At 36.9% G+C, this 23,691-nt stretch overlaps 1 protein-coding gene across 1 annotated transcript in view; it reads right to left on the reverse strand.

The window, feature by feature from the left end:
- Positions 1-846: 846 nt before the first annotated feature.
- The window catches only part of Gpr149 (G protein-coupled receptor 149), a 79,220-nt gene continuing 56,375 nt past the window's right edge, over positions 847-23,691 (reverse strand). Inside the window, exon 4 of the mRNA XM_046431968.2 lies at positions 847-6,995. Within this exon, the coding sequence (XP_046287924.1) occupies positions 6,423-6,995 (573 nt within the window). The 3' untranslated portion in view covers positions 847-6,422. The remainder of the gene's footprint in view (positions 6,996-23,691) is intronic.

Below are 23,691 nucleotides of genomic sequence, written 5' to 3' on the forward strand. Positions count from 1 at the left end.
GCACAGAAAACATGTTCCTGTTGATAGCAACAGGTTGCACCCAAAAGCACCGCGTCTGGCTTCACCTCACAATGTGGGAGTGTTTCATCTCAACATCATTAGAAAGGTAAGTTCAGAACAATGAGATAGTCTAAGAGGGGAAAGAAAAAGAAGAGAGATACCACATTCATATCACTTTTATTACAGTATATTTCATAATTATTTTATTAGTAATTAATGTTAATAACTTAATTACCTAATTTATGAATTAAATGTTATCATAAATATGTTTGGATAGGTAAAACATTCTTTATCTTGACATGGTGACATTTGGGTCTGATATTTATGAAGGTCTAGGAGTAGGTTTATTGTTCCCTTTGGAAGATAAAACCCTTATTTGACCCCTGCCTCCACTTGGAGATAAGGATGATGGGAAGACATGGTGATGAATGTGACCCTAGCTCTGTATAGATTATAAAAGTATGGATATTTGTGAGGAAGGGAAAAGGGGGAAAAAGGGAGAAAATGTTTCTGTGTCACATCAGGAAGAATATGGAAAAAACTTTTAAAATAAATTAGTAGATTCCCATGTTCAATTTTGGAACAAACTGGACATTTTAATTACCTTGAAAATGAATTTGTAGAGAACAGCTCTTCCTAACTACAACTGGTACAGTAAAATCATAACTAACTTAAAATCAGCTGGGCAAAGAAATTGACCGATTTAAAAAGTATTACTATGGTTTTTACTAATTTGTTCTCCAAGTTCCCTTCTTGCTAGGCAAAAAGGGAATAGTGGGAACCTCTTAAAATTGCTAGCTAATGTTTGTCGATTTCTTCAAACCAATCTTTTTGTTGTCATTACTGTTTTTGGTTTTTTTTTTTTTTTTTTTTTGTACTGGGGACCAAACCCAGGGGCACCTTACCACTGAACTACATTCCCAGCCTTTTTATTTTCCATTTTGAGACATGGTCTTGCTAAGTTGCTGAGGGCCTCCCTAAGTTGCTGAGACTGGCTTTGAACTTGCAGTCCTCTGCCTCAGCCTCTTGAGCTGTGGGATTACAGGTATGTGCTACTGTACCCAGCCTCTTTAGACAGTCTTGTTTCAGGTAATTTTGAAGTTCCACTTCCTATTAGGCTTTTTTCTCTCTGTTCCCTTTCTCTAAGAAGGGGCATGATTGAGATGTCTGGCATCCCTGGCCCTGTCATTGACTGCTCTTCTGAGGCTGCTGGTTTGATCTGGTGCTTTGGCCTGTGCTCATTAATGAAGTTTCTACTAATGTACTCATACCCATCATTGCCTGGTGGTTGGCCCTGGCTAATTTAGTCTTGCTTCAGGAGTTGTGTCCTGGGCCCCCTGCAGTGGGCTTTCCCTTCCAGTTGGTTCACTGGCAGGTAGTCCACCTGAGACTTTCAGCTTCTGGCTCACTTTGCTTCATCTCAGCAATCTCTCTGGCAAAAACACTAGCTAGATCATCACCTGCCTCCTCATCTCTTGAGCAGTAGTAAGCAGCAGCTTCTGCATCTCTTCTAAGCTACATGTGTGGGGAGGAAGGTTCTAAAGTGCAGTTACAAGTATTTTTTTTTTTTTTTGTACAGTGAGCCACCTGAAAATTCGGTGTAAAAACAATCATTATGCTTATGTAGTTTATGCATCAGGAATTTGGACAAGGCATAGAGAAGAGAGTTTTTCCTTGCTGCAAGACAGGTGGTATCTCTTCTGGAAGGCTTGCTAGTTTGCATCTAGAATCATTTGGAGTCATCTTCCCTGGAATATCTGCTGGTGCCTGCAGGCTTTGGCTGGAGCTTGGTTGGCTGTGGGCTGGAAGGCCTCCTTGTAGACCTTCCCTTGGCTTCCCTGTGTGACCTCCTTTGAGCCTTGCAGCATGAGAGCTGGGTTCTAAGAGCAGGTGTCACAGAGCAAGGAGGAAATGTTTGGCATTAACTAACCTCAGAAGTCACACAGCATTTTACTAGTTGAGACGGTTACAGATGTCCATCTGGGACCACATCTGGAATAAGACCCAAGGTCCATACCTAGCCTACAGGGCGCTACTGACCTGCCTTTCCCTTCCTCACCAGTCTGCCTCCACCTTCCAGAACTCTCTCCCTCTCTCACTTATCTATATTTGTGTTGACCTCCTGGATGGTTCCACAGCATCCACAAGCACCCTCCTGCTTCCAGAAACTTGTGGCTCTCTTTGCTGGGCTAGGATTTCCCGAGAGAATCATAGTATGCATCCTATTTTGAGTCTCTTATTCATGAACCTTTCCTGACTGAATTATTAGAAAATGCACTCAGTATTTTCCTTTACTCTAATTTTTTTCCTCAGCACTTACTACCTGATTCTGCTTTTAGTTGGTCTCCTTGGTACTTAACACATGCATGCATGCTCACATGCATACACACATACACATTCACTACTCTTGATGGTGTTATATCCAAATAAATCCATCAGAAATTGAGTGTATCCTAAGCTGAAAATGTGTTTGATGCTCCTAACTTGCCAAACGTCATAGCTTAGCAACACGACCCTCCAAGTCCCGTTGTCTGCCTGAGGATCCTGAGGCTAACTGGGCACTCCAGCACAGTGATGCCTCCCAGCTTCTCAAGAGATTAACCTACCATGTTTCACTAGCCTGGAGAAAGGTCAGAAAATTAGAAGTATAGTTTCTGCTGAATGTGTATGGATTTTGCATATTTTTCATAAAGTCAAAATTTTTAAATGGGATCACTATATGTTGGTACCATTTATATATGTATATATGTAATGTGTAGTAAAGAACCTGATCTTATCCAGAGAGATGTAGTCTCTAATGCCCTGCAATGTCATGCTTGATCAGGCTATCTTTGAGGGCCTTGGCCCAGACAGACAGTAATGATGTGATTGATAGTGGGGGCTTTGGGCAACTTTTTGCTGGCTTGACCTTCAAAGGGGCTGGAAACTAGCATCAGTCTGGTGAGCAGTCCATCGTGCTTACCTCTGCCCCTACTGTGATGAAGCCCATTAAAGACACTGGACTCAGTTTCAGATGGCTTTCCTGGTTGGCAGTATTCTGCATATGTTGTCGCACACCGATGCCAGGGAAGTATTGCTGTCCATGACACCACAGGAAAAGTGCAACACAGATTCCACACTTAGTTTTCCTAGATTCTGCTCTATAAAACTTCTAACCTTGGCAGATTTCAATTTGTAATCTTTTGCCCATAATAAACCATAACCATGAATGTAGTTTCCCATGAGTTCTATGACTCCATCAAGTGAATATTCAAACAGAACCCTGTGAACTTGCAGTTGTGTCAAGAGGGAGGCAGGCTTATGTGGTCTGTGTTCACCAACTGCAGTTCCTCGACTCACAGAATATGTATATTTATGTATGTATTTTGTTTTTCTTCCCAGTTACAATTCCAAGTAACTAGAATAATTTGTAATGTGTACTAGTCATCTATTGTAGTGAAGAAATGAATGGAATTAATGGAAAAGTACAGAAATTAAGAGGAAATCTGTGAAATCCAACCCTGTAGGATCATGTTAAGAAAGCCTCCAAGAGATGCATAACCAAGTTCTCCTTTATTATATTCTGAAAAATTCTGTCTTCAGAATGAGTTGCCTCTGACAGTCACAACTTTTGGAAGTTTGGAAGATTATGTGTTTTTATTATTCAAGAGGTGTAGGAATTATGTTTGCAGTTTGTAATGTCGCCACCAGATGGTGACATTTTTATTAGGTAGCAAGTTGTTTTTATCCTCAGATACATCAATTTATGGAGAAAAGAGATAAGCTATCCAAAGTACTTCCTAATAAGAGCAACTATGTGATCATATTTTACAAGAGTAAGAGATCGGAATATATCTATCACAAGATATCAGTAAGGGTAGTTCCTGTGCCAGGAACACGTTTTGATCATTAGAATCACTCTAAGGAGTAAACAAGCCTGAGCAGACTGTGTAGTGAACTTCCCTCTCCACTGTCCATGTGGGTCTGGAGGAGCCACATGTGCTTGCTCACAGATCTGCCTGGTCTTTCTTGCAGACCCAGCCGCTGTTGGTTTAGGGGTCGAGGTGTCACAGCTTAGCCTTATGCTGTGATGAGCAGGTTTCTTTGGGCTACATCATCCCAGTACTGCTGCAGTACAGCAGAATTTTGAAATGTGCCTCTTGTGTCATTCAGTACCAAGGGCTGTTCAGGGTATATCCTAGTGGGTTTCGTTTTATCAGTCCCCAGCTGTGTTCTTCTCCAGTGAAAAGAACGTGGAAGACAGCAGGGAAGTGGGTGCTGTCTTCTAGCCCAGTTCCTCTGCTCTTCTGACCTGATTTCTATCGTCTTTCCATTCATTGTGCCCAGTTAAAAGGGGTTTGTTTGCATTCTTTACTGTCTCTTCAGTTTTATTATGATCCTGTTTCTAATTTCCTTGTTGCCCAAAACTGCATTTTTAAGTAGCAGTATCATATACCTCTTCTTTAGAAAATGATATGTCTACATTTATCAGTCTGTCTTTTAAGCATTATTGGAATATTCCATTAACCTTTATTTTTAAAAGACATTTGATGTTAATGATTGATAACATTAGACTGATTTGACATTTGTCATTGTGTTAAAATTTGAGGTATGCCTTATTTAAGACTTGATTGCAAACATTACTAATGGCATTGCATTTGCTTCCCAAATTTAGATAACAAGATATTGAGTAGTTATGTAAAACATGGAGAAAGTCCACTGAGATCATCATTTTGAAAATTATTTTTTCTTGGTGGCAAAAAAATGCCTTCTGAAAATGAAGTCATCTGAAAGCCCATTTGAATCAGTTTGGGATTTCAGTTGGTATAATTAAATCACCAAAACAAGCTGCTCCAGGGAACAATTCACTCAATCTATAAGTTAATAAATGAGGTGTAAGTGAGGTGGGCCACAAAAATGTCATTTCAGTAATTTTGGGAAGTAAGTATTTAAGTGACATATTTAATATCTGCATACAGAAGAGAAGGATAAAGCAGTTTGAGGAAAAATCACTTCATAATGTTTGAAATATACATCATAATAAACTGACAAAGGAGATTTTGCAACTTAATGTATTTTGAAATTAATCTTGAAAAGTCTACCTTAAAGTCATTTAATAGAACATATTTTGAATCATTTCTTTGGGAGAACATATCTTTGGGGAAGAAAGAAAACAGTGCTTCAACTTAAAGTAATATTTGAAATAAAACTGTGCTTCAAGAATGTCTAAGTAATTCACCCAACTTGCACCTTAGGGACACTTTGTTTTAGACTTAGAGGGTTTCCCTCTACTTTATCCTGCACCTCTTAGGACTTAATCTGGAAGTTTTCCCAAAAAAATTCCATTCAAATAAACCAGACAGTTCAGGATGAAGTGTACAATTACAGCCTTGTTGAAGCTTGGATCTTAAAAATTCAGGTAGTAGGGTCTTGTCCCAAGGAAGGTGCTGTTGGGAGGAAAGGGTGACTCTGTAGGGTCTGGTGGAGGGCCTTGGGTGGTTGGGACATGCCCTTGAAGGGGAGTGTGGGATGGGTCCTTCCTCTGTCCCTTGCGCCCTGGCTCACCCTGACCTGAGTGGCTTTGCCACATGCTGCTACCATGATGTGCTGCCCAGCACATCTTTAAATACAATTGGGCCAACCAGTCATGGACTGGAGTCCCTGAAATTGTGAGCCAAATAGACCTTTTCTCTCTGTAAGTTGATTATGTCAGGTATGTATTATAGTAAAGGAAAGCTAACACAAACTTTTACAATAATATTTGAATTAGAGACTACCTTGAATTACACCTGTAACATACGACATACTAGTTTTATAGGCTAGCTGTTACATTTGAGAGAGAGAGAAAAATAAGAACCAGCATTTATAGAAATGAAAGAAACAACTATTTATAAACTAGAGACATGCGTATTTCCAAGATGGAAGCTAATTTGCTTTTAAACACAAGAATGTATTTCCTAGACACAGGTGTAAAGATAACACAGTAATTGGAATAAGCTTGCTTTGCTAACCACATTTAGGCAAGGCTCTTCAAATATAACTTGAAGTTTTGCTACATTGCTTCCATTGTCAAAATGCCTCTTTCCCCCTTTCTGTGAAGGCCAACACTGGGTGTAGAAACATGTGCGTGGGATCAGTATATGCACATGACAAACACAGGCAAACACATTAGTAAACTAGGCCAGGATTTGACTTAGAAAAGATTTTTTTAGAAATCAGATAAGACAGGAAATCATTTAATTACCACAGTGTGTGATCTTAGGTAGCACATAAGATGCACTCAGTGTCTTCACTGGTTCCAGTTCCTCACACTGAGCATAATCAACTAGTAGAGCAGTGAAGCTCACACCCACGGGAGATGGCAGGACCTCAGCCCTGGAAGGAGGGCTGGTGCGCAGTGTATGGTGGCAAGGTCCCCTCTGCCTGTTAGAGAAGGCCCATTGCTAAGTCCCCTTGCCTTCCTCCTCCCTCTTCCTGTAAGCTTGATTGAGCAGCTGGATTTCCTCCTGGTAGCCCTCCCTTTCCTGGTGCTGCCTCTTGCTGTTCTGTCTGTGAGCTTCCACAGTGTCTGGAATGGAGATGTTGATGTCTCCGTCGGGATTGCTGGTGGGTAAAAAAAGGGAGTAGGAAGCCGACTCCCCTAGATCACATGAAACAAATCTGTTCTCTTTCCGTGAGTAGCGCAGCGACGGGGATCTGACTTGGGTGGAGGACTGGCTGATGTTGCTGATGATTGACACAGTGTCCAGGGCCTCCTCATTGTCGCAAATTTCAAGAACCTCGAGGTGTATTTTCACACTGGTGTCCGCAAATGTGGAGTGAGACTCCTCTGAGTTTGGTTCATGGCCAACGCTTTTAGATCGATAGACTTCTATTTTCTTAGAGGCCGGGGTTATTTTTTGCCCTTCTGCGCTTACCTCGTATGTAGAAAGAGAGAGGGTTTTCCCCGTAGGTGCCTGGAGAGATACCGTCCCCTGGAATGCACACAAGGGAATGGCGAGCCCACCACCAGCACGCTGCGGACAGAAACAACATGTTGTTATGGAAAATGAGTCTCTGAGAGTGGCATATTTACAAATTCATTTTATGCATCAGAATAGTAAAATTTTTCTCTTTCAGAACCATTTCCCTAGAAACTGTTTATAGATGTAGGAATCATGTCACAAAAGTACCAAGCTCAGTTTCTCCAAGTTCAAATACAGCCTCTAAATGAGCACAGTCAGGAACCTTTCTTTGAAGATAAGAAGCATATTTCCACAGTTGAAGGCAAAATGAATGTACTGATGGGAAGGAATAGACGTTTCTAAGCGAAGAATTTGGGCATAAAATTGAATGCATATTTACAATATGGAGTTGCTTTTATATGTTTGTTACATATTCATTTACATTTAAAAGTTTGCATAGGTTGAAAGAAATGCCAACTGCATTATCAGCCTGTACTTTTTTTCTAATTAGTATGCCTGAGAGAATGATAATTGTACAATGGTGACTCAATTAAGTACAAAAGCTATTTCAACTTTTTGGTTTGAACATTCCTAAGAGGAACTAAATGTCATCAGAACTATGCTGCAGTGGCTTTCTTTCCAGAGAAACCACAGTCATTAAAGTAACCCAACAATGGAAAACCCCTCTACATCACTGCAAAATCTTTCATAGAAGTTTAAACCTTCTCTATTATACTTTGTATATTGTTATTTTTCAAACCATACTCACCACTGAGATATGCTTAAGAAAGGAGAAGAAAATTAATTCTTGTGAAAGTCTGTGCTTCATATTGCTAATTCATCCCTTTATACTTTCAACTGACCCTTTTTTTCCTGCATGTTAATTAGTCTCACAAGCAGATGGCAATATGCAAAATTTCCCTGTGCAATGGTTCTCAAAACCGAGTCCCTAGACCATCATCATCACCATCATCTGATAACTTGTAAGAAATGCAAGTGTTAAAGCTGAATGCTAGACTTCCTAAATTAAGACACTCTGAACACAGGGTCTAGCAGTCTGTTTTAACAAGCCCTCTGGGTGATGCAGTTCCCTAGTAAAGTTTGAGATACATTGCTCTAACTACAGAAATGTCACAGTTCAGTAAAAGAAGGGTGTGTTGGTCTGACATTCTATACATGTGCTTACTACCCCAAAGGCCTGGATTTACCTAACTGTTTCTGTCTACCAGGGGAATTGATAGGTAGCTACTGGTGTTTTACCTATTTGGGATGGCCAGCCTTCCCAATTTCCCTAGGACTGTTATAGCATTGAAATTTCTGCATTTCCAGAAATCCCTCAGTCTTTGGCAAATTGTTGTTGGGCGGTGGAGAGTGGGAGCTTGGTTACCTGTTTTCCATGGACATTTTGTATCTAGACCCAAGAAGAGTGACTGGAGGAAGCACAGGATCAGGTCCCACTTTTGGAGAGCAGCTTGGGTTCTCTTCTGTTCAGAGAAGTCTGTATGACAAAGTGTACCACAAACTTCTTGGGTGCTTTTACACTGTGCTCGTTCAGTGAATTTCGGGACTATGAAGAATGCATTCTGGTATGTGTATGGCATGTCTCCAGATTTTCCTAGTTACTCCCTGTGGAGAAGTTTTGAATTCCATTTATCTATAAATGGACCTGGGAACCTGATTTCAGGGCCTTGTACTCCAAGGGGCCAAAAACTTTAACAGCATATTCTATAAAGTTCAGTTTGGCCTTCTGCCGAGGCCGAGGACTTCATCAGCTCCACTGAATGATGTGGCTGAAGCTGGAAACAACACTGAGTTTCACAGCTGTACATAGTGGTGTTTGGTGGCAGCTTTTGGCAAAGAGAAAATGGCCTCCATGTTTATTAATCTATTCATTGAACATTTGCTAATTGTTATATGCCAGAATCTTAGCAAGCATTGGGAGTGCAGAGATCCCACAGATGGTTGAACAAGTAAGACATGTCAAGATAAAACATTTTTAGCTTTAGGTGTAGTAACTGAGTTACAAACCAAGTTCTATGGGATCCAAAGAATGATTACCTCTGATGGAGAGATTAAATGTAGGGGTGGCACTTGAAATTGACCTTAAGAATTAAAAGATTTGTAGTTTTAAAAGCCAGCCAGCCAGCGAGCCTGCCTGCCTGCCTGCCTATCTGCTTCCTTCCAATACAAAATGTAACAGGATATTGAGCCATTTTAGCTTATTTACATACATGTTACACTTCTGGCTGACTATGAAGAAGAATTTACAGCATCACATTGTGAAGCTAGTTTACATATATCCTTTTAAAATGACATAAACATCAGTGTTACCGTCCTTAGTATCAGACTTTACAGGCCTTGATTTCTGAGTGACATCTCATAAGTTGAAGGACTATCCTAAAAAATGTCCCAAAACACTTTTGTTATCAAAGACAGAAACTACTGTATTATTTTTTAAATCAAACTTGAATGAAACATTACTCAATCAGAAAATCCAACTGTCATGTAGTAAAACTTATAAATACAGCTTTCTTTCTTTATTCTGAGAGTAAATCTGAAAACTGAACTCCCTTACATGACACTTGGTTATGAGAAAAAAAAATCTACCTCAGTGCTTCATAAATAATTTCTAATATTTTTTACATGATGTGATACATTATGTAAACAAAGTGCTATGGACTATACTAGCTTAAGACAAAAATATGCTACAGAAACTTAGTTACTAGGCAGTCCTCAGTGGTTTAGACATGTCTGTCTAGGGAGAATTTTCACTAGATCATTTACCATGTAATCACTTACCATGTTCTTATGTGTACCAACTTGTACCACCGATAAGCCATTAATATAAACCAAATGATATGATGAATTTCTGTGCATCTGATTTTATATTTCCACATAATGCACTTTGCAATAACTCCCCCAAGATAACCTTCCCTTCAAAGGAATAAACCAACCTCACTAAGGTAGCAAATGACAGCTCATTAAAATTGGCATTTCAGAATTGCATAGAGCCGGGGTTTGGTTAAGTATAAAGCCTGATTTTCCTGAAATAACACACAAAGACCTAAGTTATTAAAATCATTCTGAAGCATTCTCAATCAAATGGATGGTCTCCATTTAAAAGACATAGGGGCAAGAACACAAAGACGACAACAAAACAGCAGCCTGGTTAAAAATGTGCAAAAAACTTTCATAGATAACTTCTCTAAAGAAGATCTACAAATGGCCAAGAAGCATAGAGAAAATGCTCAACATCACTTCTTACTAGGAAAATGCAAATGAAGACTGCAGTGTGATACCACATGGCACCTGTTGGTCTGACTGTTATTTTAAAAAATAAACAATAAATGAGGAGGATGTGTAGAAATTGAAACTCTTGCACACTGTTGATAGGAATGTAAAATGTGGTAATTGCTACAGAAAACAGAATATAAGTTCCTCAAAAAGTTGAAAATTGGAATTATCGCATGATCTGGCAATTCCACTTCTGGGAATATACTGCAAAAGAATTTAAAATGGTCTTAAAGGAATATATGCACACTGATGTTCATGGCTACATTATCTGCAATAGCTAATGTGGGAGCCATCTAAGTGTCCACTTGTTGATGGGTGGTTAAGGAAAATATGATATATACATATAATGGGATATAATTCAGGATTAGAAAGGAAATTCTGCCATATATTACAGCATGGATGAACCTCAAAGACATTATACTAAGTGAAATAAGCCTATCGTGGGAAAATAAATACTGTATGATTCCAGTTCTATGAGGTAATTAGAATAGTCAAAATGTAAAGATAGGAAGTAAAATAATAGATTCTAGGGACTGGGGAGAAAGAGTAATGGCAGAAGAGGCAGGGGGTAATTGTTTAATGCACATAGAGTTTTAGTTTCACTAAATGAACAGAGTACTAGAGATAGATGGTGATGGTCATGGCATCGTTATATAAATATACTTAGTACCACGGAACTATACATTTAAAATTGATTAAGATAGTAAATTTTACGTGTATTTTACCACAATTCAAAAATTAGGGGGAAAATTAGAGACAGATTATATAGAAACAGATATGAGCATCCATTTATACTATTAATCCAAAATTGGCAACTTAATTTCAGCAAAACAGTATTACCTGTCATTTTAAGCCAATTTATTAATTACAATCATGCTGGGGTGTAAATATTTAATGTATAAATTTGCTTTGGTTATAGAGTTCATAAACAGTTACTCCATGTGATTCATGCCGCAATATACCCATGCTGAGTTATTATGAAAATATTGGAGAAAAAGTTCCTTAACCTGGATAGATCAAGGGATAAGAAAATCCAGGAAACTTCCTATGTCATGACTCAGTTTTTACAGATGAGTAGAAATATCTGATATAAATGCTTTTGTGTAACATTCTTCTAGAGGTCCTAGCTGGGCAAAAATCAAGAAAAAGAAATAAGGAGCATAAATGTTGAGTAGAAAAAGACAAGAATATCTTACAGACGAAATAATTTACAGATGAAAATATTGTAGAAAATTCTAGAGAAGCAAATCCAAAAAAGAACTCATTAGGGAGTTTAGTAAGGTGACTGAGTGCTAGATAAATAAACATAGCTTTTGCCAACAAAAAGCATATTTTAAGTTGGTCCTATTCAGAAATAACAAAGCTATAAAAGTGTGTGACACTTTATGAAGAAAACACTACAATAATGAGAAATCCAGAAGAAATAAGAAACAATGTTTTCTCATCAGAAAACTATATTTAGATACAAAAATTTGATTGAAATAAATTTTAATCAAAAATCCCAAAGAAATTTTATTTTGGAACTTAAAAAATTCTGCTTAAGAATTATTTGCTGGAATAAATATGCTTGCAAATAACCAAGAAAATTGGAAGCAGACTAATGAGGTGGATTTCCAAATAGAAAATGAAGTTATAGTAGCTAATAGAGGGTGTTAATGGCAAGATTTGATAAATATGTAAAAGAGGCTAGACAGTCAGGAAGCTAGTTTAGTATATAATGAAAACGGCAGTTCAACGTATGTGGGGTAATTGTCCTTTAAACAACAAACCCCAAAATCAAAATAAATAGGAGAAGGATTCAAATGAACTTTTTACATGTCATCAGCTGTACATTACAAAATTAGATCCCTTTTCATTTCACGTGAACATTTTTAAAAATTGTTAATTCTTTTAAAAGCCTAGGTCAATGAAAACTTTTCAGATCTAGACTGAAAACTGGGAGTCATGAAGTAAAAGATCGACAGATTTGATTGCCAAAAAAGAACAAAAATTGAATTTCCCCTGTAGAATATATAGTATAAACAAAGGCAGAAGGGCCACCGGGAAGATACCTGTAGCCTAGGTAAGAGAGCATTTACTAGTTAAAATATAGAGTTACTCTGAATCAATGATAAATCTCCAGCAGGAAAGTGGAAAGGGAAATTAAGAGTAAGTTTAAAGAAAGAACAAAACATTCAAATACACAAAAAGATTATCAATTTCACCAACAATAAAAAGCAAGTAGAAACAATGAATCATCTTAATTTCTCAGATTGCCCTCCATGAAAAACAAAACAACAACGACAACAACAACAAAAAAAAAACTCAGAAGAAATAAAAAGATTGATGTTATCTTTAGGGTACATTTTTGACCATATTTGACTGCAAAACAAAACTACATATACTTACCAGCAATCTTATTTTTGTGAGTCTATTCCACCAAATGTCAGCACATGGTAGTGTTTATTTCAGCACTTTTGTAAGCCCCTGGTCAGAAACAACCTAAGTATCCATGGTTTGGGAAATAATTTAATACATTGTGGTAGAGTTATATACTGGGAACTCTGCTGAATGAATGAGGTAAGGCTGTACAGGCTGCATGGGTAAAACCACTTCCATACAATTTACATTGTAAAAGCCAACTGCAAATCTATATTATAGTTTTCTTGTAGAAAAATACCCACCAGAAATCAAGCCAGAAAATTATTCACGTATAGGAATAAAGTAGATACACAGTACATCTATACAATAGGCCTAGAAAAATTTTTGAAAGACTACCAGACAATTGTTTTCAACATTACTTTATGATTTTTTTCATCTCTTAAATTGTATCATTTTTTCTTTGTTACTGTGTTTATTATTTCAGTTATGGAAATGTATTGGGTAGTGGAGGAGGCAGAGACTCTTACTCATGATAGTGTCAGCCCCAGGCCTCCAGAGCTGGATTCTGAACTGCATTTGGAGTTTGCTTTCTTATTAGGTTAGGAAACAGAAGATACTCTGGATGGAAGGTATGTCTCAAAATCTTGCCCTCATGGTTCGGTTGATTGGAATAAGAGTCCAAGTTGGGGTATATAGCTAATTTCTTATTCACATTTTAAAGAATAGAAAATGCCACTAAAATAGTTGAATTATCACAATCTATTAAAATAATCTTCTAGCTCTAGTTAGACAAAAAGTTACAGCATTCTCAGAGCGCCAGAGTCTATAATAAGTCAGAATCTCCTCCCTAATTTTACTGGAAAAACTGTTTTATAAATATTCAAGTTCAGTGTCCGTCATTGTAAATGTAAGAGTTCTGCCTGGGGAAAAATAGAGAAGGAACATGAATCACAACCATAGTGCCCTGCTGTCCACGGATCTGCAACTCATTCAGAAGTTCAAGAACAATTTTGAAAAGACACAACAGCAAATGGCAATAAAGCTTTATAAGAAAATGAACATTAATTGTGTGAAGTAAGAGATAATACAAAAACCTACCAATACTGGCTTAATTTATCTTTACACTGGTGCTGAGCTGAATAGTGTCCCCCCAAAATTTGTGTCTACCCACCTCTGTGAATATGAACTTTTTTGAAAATAGGGTTTTTGCAGGTGCAATGAAATTGAGATGAAGTCATTGAATTCAAATGGGCCCTCACACAGCTATTGGTATCCTTAGGAGAAGAGGAAAATTTGGACACACACACAGAGAAGTTGGCCATGCGAGGATGCAGATAGTGGTTGGATTTATGTAACCACAAGCCAAAGAACACAAAGGATTACTGGGAGATACAGAGAAGCATGAAAGGGTCACCCCTAGGACCTCAGGAGAGTGCACAGCCCTGCTGACACCTGGATTTCAGATTTCTGGGCCTCCGAACACAGATTTCTATTATTTTAAGCCACCCAAGTTTGTGGTGATTTGTCTAGCAAAAATGCAATACAATGTTTTATGCAAATAGGTACAAAAATTTATAGTAAATGACTTTATTTTGCAAAGTCCTACAACTGCCCACTTTTTCTTGGAGACAGGCTATGTGGTTGCTTTTCTCCATTTCACAGAAAATATAATCTCCTCAAGGGAAAAGAACATTTCCAGTTGATCTTTATTTTCTCTGACATTTGTAACAGTACCTAGCACATAGCAGGCCCTCAAAAAATATTTGTTGAATGATTATAATTATGCATGAATAAATGCATCTGTAACATTGACCTTACATGATTTTTAGATTCCATATTTTAACTTTCTAAAGCACAAAAAAATAGGATCATTTTTTAAAATATTGCATTTACAACTTTATTTTTGTATTTTGACAGTCCTATGTAATATGTATTGGCAGTCATAAGTGCATCAGAATGTTATATTAGAATGTATTCTTTTTAAAAATAAAATATATAGAACTTAATTGCATGTGAAAATGTATTGCATGATAAAGAATGATAGATTCAGAGAACATAAAATGATTCATTTCATAGTCTCTGTTTTCTTTCCATCAAAAAGTCAATGAATTAGCATATGCTGTCAGAAATAATGATGATCCATTATCGCTGTAATCCTGAGTGGGTGGCAGGGAGCTTTTTTATTTGGAAATGAAAAGCAGTGTCTAAACCTCACAAATACTTCAGGAGGGGGAACATGCCATGTGAGCACATTAGCACAAATAATCTACTGCGTTATTTGACTCAGACTTACTGACCTTGGGTACATTGAATACTTTTTATTTCTTTGCTATACACCTCTAGGTGAATTCAGGGTGAAATTACAATATAAAAAGAGTTGCTTTTAATTTCGCTCCTAACAAGGTGAAATATTCTGTTGATCTGAATCACTCAACTTCAGAAAGATATAATATAGCAGGTAACATCATACCCATTTTCAATGATCTGGGAGGTGGTCATGGGTTTTCTGCCCTGGAAAGGAGAACTGTATCATTAACTCATGAATAATCCAAGTGATTGACAACGCAAATATAAATAAACTCATGTAGATGACCTATAGGTGATTTAGATGACTTTTAGTCTCTAAAAGTGTACAAACTGAGAAATTTAAATCAAGCAAGACCACCTAAAATGGTTTTGGGGAAAAGGGATAGAGACACTAAAAGGAAAAAAGTAGAGTGAGAACGTGGTGAGGAAAGGAAAAGCCAATGTTTAATCATTTGCTCTTTGGAGTTTTACTTAGTAAGTAAAATTATGTGGTTGCTGTCTTTCTATTTACTTATTTATTCAACTCCCAAAGTTTCTTTGGAGTATACTGTCATATTCATGTAAATATTTGGTAAACCCAAGTAAGAGCACACAAGAGCTACTCGAGGCAGGATAGGACAGCTTTGATCAAAGGCCACCACTGGCATGGAAAGGGCCAGGCATGTGAACACACTTCACCATTAGTTCTCCCAGGCCTTAGGCCCATAAATTAAGCCTTTTCTTTATAATGATACAAAGCCTATAACTGATTTAAGATTGATATTCTCATAGAAAGTACTTATTGATACTGCTAAACACAAGCCACAGGTTAGACTTCTTGCTGAGCACCTCCACTCTCATAGTTAATATTCACATTAATCTTATGAGAGACATTGATTGTCACCATCACACACACAGATGATATAACTGAGTTGTAGGTGGTAAAACAAATCATTTCTTGGCAGAGTCAAATCTAAATCCAAAGTCACTTTCTCAGATCCTCTACTGTTAGCCATTATGCTATTTCAAGGTGTAGTGAAAATATGGGTGGCCTCTCACTCTCCCACTGCAGCTAGAAGCCTGAGATAAAGATGGAAGACATACCACTCTCTAATTCCTGCAGTGTCTTGTGGATATAGGAGAGAGAAAGCATTTATTCACATTAGGATGTGAGGGCATATTCAGAGAAGAACCATAAGAAAATGGCCTTTAAAAGGTAGTTTTAATAGGCAGAAAAGTGAGACAAGCATGTTCTAGGCAATTGGAAGTTGGGAAAATCACATAGGAAGTGAAAAGTGGGTCAGGACAGGTTTGACTCAGTGATGAGAAGCTGAACACAGATGTGAATTTGTTTGTAACCCACAGACAAGGAAGAACCTCTGTTTCTTATTTCTATAATTGTGGAAACAAGTCAGATACACTACTACCAGGTGCTGCCCTAGGCACTTTGCATGTAAATCCTCATTTAATGTAATTGTAAGCATGGTAAAAGCATTTTCATTTTACAGATCAGAAGGTCAGGTGTGAAGAGGTAACTAACTTGCAGGGTTCCATAGGAAATTGAGGTTGAGTGGACTGGGGATATAGCTCAGTTAGTAGAGTGCTTGCCTCATATGCACAAGGCCTTGGGTTCAATCCCCAGCAAAATAAATAAATAAATAAAACACAGAAGGAAAGTGAGGTTGGAACTCTGATCTAAACTAAACTCAGATTCCAAAACCTTTCCAGTGTGCCTCTCGGGACCTAAGAAGACAACTGAGGATCCTGTGAGGGGTGGATTGGAGGAAGGACAGTGGGCTGGCAGGGGGAGCTATTAGAGATTTTAAAAATCTCATGTGCAGAGAAAGGATCTGGACTTCAGTACTGGAAGTAGAAGTGGCAAACCTGGTGAGGACTTGAAAGGCAGTAGAACTCTTGGGATTGTGGACTGTGGAGTCACGTGCACTGGGCATTAAACCCCATGGTCACTATCTCTGTAATCCTCAACTTTCTAAGCCTCAGCCATCTCATGTGCAGAACGTGAATGTTAAGCGAGTGAATGCACCTGCAACAGTAGTGGGACACCTCACACATAGCAAGTGCTCCAAAGACGTTAGTTGTTTTTGGAAGGTGAAGAGAGAGGAATCCAAGATGGCTTCCAGACTTCTTTCCCCATGCCTGGTACCAGTGGTTGAGATGAGGTGCTCAGGAAGAAGTAGGTAAGTCAATGCTATAAAACAATGTTTTATCTCCTGTTTAGCATGTTCCTTTTATTCTTAGGATCTAAATAAACCAAGTAAAAATCAGAGATTAGCAGAATGGATTGAAATCATGTCCAAACTATGTATCATTGTAATAATGAGTTGGTAGAATATAGAAGAGTAGGAACAGACATATTATGCAGAAATCAATCAAAGGAAACAAGAGTGTCCATATTAATATGAGAAAAAAAGAGACTTCAGAACAAAGAAAATTATCAGCAATTAGGAAGATTATCATGGAGTAGCAAAAGGATCAATGCACCAGGAAGACATAGTGATCCTAAATGTACATATAGTAGACAACAGGGCTGTAAAATAATAAGACAAGATGGTAGAACTGAAAGGAGAAAGAATCAAGCTTGCAATAAAAGAGACTTCGACACTCCCTGTGGACAACTGATAGACTACATGGATTGAAGATTAACACCATCCACCAGTATGATCTGATCACCATCTGTAGAAAATTTTATAAAAGAAAATTCCACCTAACAACAGCAGGATACACTGTATTTTCAAGTATTCTTGAAACATAAACTAATATAGACCATGTCTGGGCCATAGAACAAACCCAGATAAATTTAAAAGAAATTAAATTATACAGACTATTGTTCTCTGGTCATAATGGAATCATGGTAGTAAAAAATAGCAGAAAGATAACAGGTAAATCTTCAGACTCTTAGAAACTAAACAAAACACCTATAAATAACCCATGAGTCAAAGTGTAAGTCATGAGGGAAATTAAGAAATTCACTGAACTGAATTAAAATAAACACGTCAAAATTCATGCTAATGCAGTTCTGACAAGGAAATTTAAAGCATTCAATCCACATACTAGGAAAGAGAAATGGTCCCAAGTCAGTAATCTAAGCTCTTACTTCAATACATTGTTTAGAAAAAGGACAAAATATACCAAGCAAATATCAAGGAGGAAATATAAAGATAAGGGAAGAAAACAATGAAATTGTAAACAGAAAAACAACAGGGGAAAAAAATCCATGAAAAATAAAGTTGCTTTTTTTAAACAGATTAATAAAATTCACAAACCTTTAGCAACATAGATTAAAAAAAAAAAAGGAAGACACAAATTTCCGGTATTAGGAATGAAACAGAAGAAGTCAACACAGAATCTGCAGACATTGAAAAGATAGGAAATATTATAAACAATGTTGTACATTTAAATTTGACAACTTAGATGAAATGGACTGATTCCTTTAAAAACACAAAAACTACCACAACGTTCACACTATGAAATAGGTAGTCTGAATTTCCTTATACCTATTAAGACCACAGCAATCATTATTTTAAAATGCCAAAAAAGAAGTATATTCAGGCCCAGGTAGTTTCACCGGAGAAATCTATCAAACATTTAGGGAAGGACTAATATAAATTCTGTAGTCTCTTGCAGAAAATAGAAAAATACTTCTTCATCTATCTAATAAACCAAGGCTTGCCCTGATACCAAAACTACAAAAACAATAAAAAATAAATAAAACTACAGATTGATTTGATTTATGAATATAGATGCAAGCATCCTTAACAAGTACTAACAAATGGAATTCAGAAATCTATAAAAATAATTATACACCATGACCACATGGAGATTATTAAAAAATGCAAGGTGGGTTCAATACTCAAAACTTGATTGATGTGATCAATTAGTAGGCTAAAGAAGAAAAATTACAAGATCTTATCAATTGATGCAGAAAAGTATTTAGCAAGATCCAATATCCATTTGTGACAAAAACAAACTCAGAAAACTGGGCATAGAAAAACAACTTCCTCGCTTTTATAAAGACATCCATAAAACTCTAGAGCTAACGTTATATTTTATGTTGAAAGACTACAATCTTCCTAAGACCATATCAAGTCGAGGATGTAGGTGCTCATCGATTTTATTTAACACACTGCTGGGAGTTCCAGCCAGTGCAGAAAGTTAAGAAAAGGAAACGGGTTATACAACAGGAAAGGAAGAAAGAAAATTGTCACTATGTGGAGATGACATGATTAGTCTAGGTAGAAAATCCTGAGTAATCTACAAAATACTCTTAGAACTAATGATTAGACTACGCAGGATTGTAGGATACAAAGTGTATGTACAAAATCATTGGTATTTATATGCACCAATAATGAACATGCGAACATAAACAGTTGAATATATGGCGCCATTTACAATTGCTGAAAAAAGTTACTTTGATGTCAATCATACAAAACACATATGTACTTACATATTGGAAACTACATGGCATTCTTAAATCAATGATATGAATAAAAGAAGACACCTATAGTGTTCATGAACTGGAAGATTCAACTAATAAAGATGCCAATTCTCTCCAAATCAAAACATAAGTTTGATGTAATTCCTATCAGAATCCCAGCAAGACATTTTTGCAGATATTAGACAAGAGTCTTTTAAAATTTATATGGAAAGGCAAATTAACTAGCTAAAACTTACTCTTAAAAAGAATGAATATGGTGGTAGGAATCAGTGTTCCTGTTCCTAATTCCGGTAAAGGTACAATAATCGACACTATGTTGTTGATAGAGGGCTAAACACACAGATCAGTGGGATGGAATGGAGAATCCAAATGTAGATTCACATACATACGCAGCTGATTTTCTACAAAGATAAAGAAACAATTCGGTGGAAGAAAAAGAGCCTTTCTTACAGACAGTGCTGGAGCAATTGGACATAAATAGAGGAAAAATTAACCTATATCTATCTCATACTTTATTCAAAATTTACTGCTGAAGTCAACAAAATGTAAATATACAACTTCTGTTTTAAAATGTAGCAGAAAATCTTTGAGATCTAAGGCCGGGCAAAATGTTGTATTAAGACTGGAAACCAAAATCATGATTCATAAAAGGAAACTCAATAAGTTGGACTTCATCAAAATTAAAGACTTGGGTTTTGTGTTAGAATTTGATGCAGTAATTCTGTGGTTGGACCTGAGATTCTGCACTTATTAAAAGCTCTCAGCTGATGATGCTAAGGCTGTGTTTCACATGCCAAACTTGAATATCAGGAGACAATAAAATGCTTGGCTCCTTACAGCTCCAAAATTACATGACTTCACAGCTAAGTAGTTTTTGTTATTTTATAGTATAAGCAATGTACAGAAGTAAAAGAGAATTCAATTTCAATTTAGGGAATAATAGAAATCCCCTAAATGCCTGCTTTATAGCTAAATAGAATACAAAACAAAATCTTACCTTTTCAAATACCTTTAATATGTTCTAAAGCTTTTTTCAAATTTTTATGGCAAGTGATGAACCTCTCTGATGAAAAACTGGTCAAGTGCAGCATGAAACCATTCTACACTGACCTTGTAGGCACAATACGCGCTGCCAAAACCATTCTACACTGACTGTATAAGCACAATAAGCGCTGCTGAAATGGATGTGTCATTTCATTCACTTTACTTCACATTTATGGGAATTGTGTTCTCATATTTTCAATTCATACTTTTAAACTTGTCTGAGTCCACAAGCACAGCCATCACAGGCTATAGAAAATCCTACAGAAGTTTTGAATTGTAGTATGTCATTACTCTTGGGATTATTAGATATGTTTTTTTCCCTTTCTCTGGTCTAATAGAAACTAAATCTCTTGCCGCTAAAAGTGACATTTCAACTCAAATGTGGTATATATTCAAGTTTATTTCCATATACTATCAGGTTTTTTTCCGATTTTCTGAGATAATTGAGTAACTTGAAAGGAAGGGCACACTAATTTAGAAAAATAAGATGTCATCAGAAATAAGTGGATCCTAAGAATTAGAATGATTTTGATTTTCCTTCCTGCCTTTCTTTTCTTTCTTTCTTTCTTTCTTTCTTTCTTTCTTTCTTTCTTTCTTTCTTTCTTTCTTTCTTTCTTTCTTTCTTTCTTTCTTTTCTCTCTCTCTTTCTCCCTCCCTCCCTCCCTCCCTCCCTTCCTTCCTTCCTTCCTTCCTTCCTTCCTTCCTTCCTTCCTTTTTCTCTTTTGGTCCTAGGGAGTGAACCTAAGGGCACTTTACCACCGAATCATACCTCAACCCTTTTTATTTTTTACATAGAATTTTTATGTGTTCTTGTTAGTTACAAATAATAGTAGAATTTATTTTGACAATATTATACATAATATCATATATACATGGAGCATAACTTCTAATTCTTGTGGTTGGACATGCTATGGAGTTCCACTGGTTATGTATTCATATGTTAACATAGGAAAGTTATGTCCTATTAATTCTGCTGTCTTCCCCATTCCCATCTCCCTCCCTTCCAGCCATTCCCCCCACCCAATCTAATTTAGTGAACCTCCACTCCTCCCTCCCTGCTGTCTATTTTGAGTCAGCATCTGCATATCAGAGAGAACATTTGGCCTTTGGTTTGAGGGGATTGGCTTAATTCTCATATTATCATAGCCTCCAGTTCTATCCATTTATGAGCAAATACCATAATTTCATTCTTTTTTATGGCTGAATAATATTCCACTGTGTTTTATTTTTTATACTTAGATAGGGTCTTACTAAGTTGTTTAAGGCCTCGCTAAATTGCTAAGGCTGGCCTTGAACTTATATCCTCTTGTACCAGCCTTCTGAATTATCAGAATTATATGCATATGCCACTGTGCCCAGCCAATTTCCCATATTTTAATGATACACATTCACTTAATAGGGGTGTTGTATCAGTTGTAAATATTCTACTAAAAACGACTATAAGAAAAAATATTCTTATATCTTTTTGGCTAGATTAGATGAGGAATAAAGATATATTTTTATTTGTAAGACATTTTAAAAAGATAAAAACATTGATTTGGATAAGACTTCTATGCCAGAAAAGGTTCATTGATGGTGTTTGTGAAAGATGATGAGAATGTTTGTGTCAGCATATTGTAGCAAAAAAAGCATCAAAGTAAAAAACACACCTACGGAGATTAGGGATGTCTTGGGACAAGGGAATGGTGACAGGGACTGAGTAAATGGGCACACTAGATGTTGGAGTGATGAACATGTCCTAAAATGGATCCACAGGGATGTTTACAACCCAGTAACACTAGAAATCACTAAGCTGTGTGCTTGAAATGTGTAAATTATACAATATGCAAATATTCTTTGATAAGTTGTTTTTTTTTTTTTTTTTAAACTGCAGTGACATTCAGGAGACCCTGAAATACAACACTGTTCCACCACTAAATAGGTGCATGACTGTGCAAACAGTATTCTCACTAAAGGTCTCTGTCTCATTATCTATGAGGATGGGGTAGGGTTAGGTGAATCCCAAAGTATTTTTTTAATGTAGTTTAGTCAATATAAAAGAAAGCACTTTCATTTCTTGACAAATATCCAAGGGATGCTCCTCTAAAGGAAACTGCAATCACAAAATTTCTATTAATGATTGCCAAGAGATATTATGGAACTAAGACTTCTGAGGACCCTATTTTAATTAATGAAACACTTTGGCTTATGGAATGTTGTTATGCTTTCAAAATTTCTGAAATCCAAGCCACTATGCATGCCACAGTGAAAACGTGTGGTGAGAAAGCATAATAGGGGAGAAAGTGAAGCTGATTATAAACAATGTTTTATGTGTGACAAAGACCTTTGTAAACCTAAAAAGAAATCAATAAGCAGGACTTACTAATGCTTATGCTGTCTTAACTTAAACCCTCCACCAATAGGACACATTTATTGGGCACTGGATACTGCTAAGAGACCTTGTGGGATTCTGAAAATATGGGTACCTATTGGTATGCATACGTGTGTGTGATATATCTGTGTGTTTGTATGTGTGTGCATATAAAATAATTTTAGTTAACTTTTTGGATGATAAAATAATATGTTACTGATTAATTTTTGAAACCGATACAGTATTTGAAGAATATGAATATGCACCAAGCATTCTTTAGGTTATAGCAAATTAAGAATGACTTTTATGTGATTTTAATGTTAAAAATTCTTAATCCTTATAAAAAAAGGATTCATCTTATATAGTTTATATGGATCCTACATGTTAATCTGAATAAATGCAATTTGCTTTAAAAATTTTGCAAAATGGAGGAAAATTCTCTAGAAAAGTCTTTGATATTTATTTTTTCGACAGCTATTTGATAAATCTAATATTTATACCAAAAAAAAAAAAAACAAAAAACAAAGGACAATACTTGGCGTTATCCTCTGTGGTTTTTACCTGTTGGTGCAACTAACCTGGGAATCACCATGATGCCCTCCCTGTGTGCCAGACTGGAGCTGGCCAAGAGAAGAACTAGGATGGAATATGGAAAGTGGAACCAAGGCAGTGACCATGACATCGATGGTCTTCTCACAGGCAGGCAGAGACAGAAGAAGAGCTGCCTACTGGAGGCCAGTTTGTCATCTTCTTTCTGCTCTGCAGTTCTTCTTCCTGACTGTGGCACTGAGACTGTCAGTGGCCACGGATGCACCCCCAGAAGCTTGGCTATGGACACACAGTGACAATAGCTTCTCATGGACAGCTCTAAAACCTTTTCTTCCTTATGCTCCTTCCGTGACAAGACATATTTGGCTTCTCACACTGAATAGGTGGGGCTCCACCTCTAATCCTCCAACTTGTCCTCATGACCTTCA

The sequence above is a fragment of the Marmota monax genome, unplaced genomic scaffold (genome assembly GCF_021218885.2).
Source record: "Marmota monax isolate L192 unplaced genomic scaffold, Marmota_monax_Labrador192_F-V1.1 WCK01_AAM20220418_F8-fsc00022, whole genome shotgun sequence".
Lineage (NCBI taxonomy): Eukaryota > Metazoa > Chordata > Mammalia > Rodentia > Sciuridae > Marmota > Marmota monax.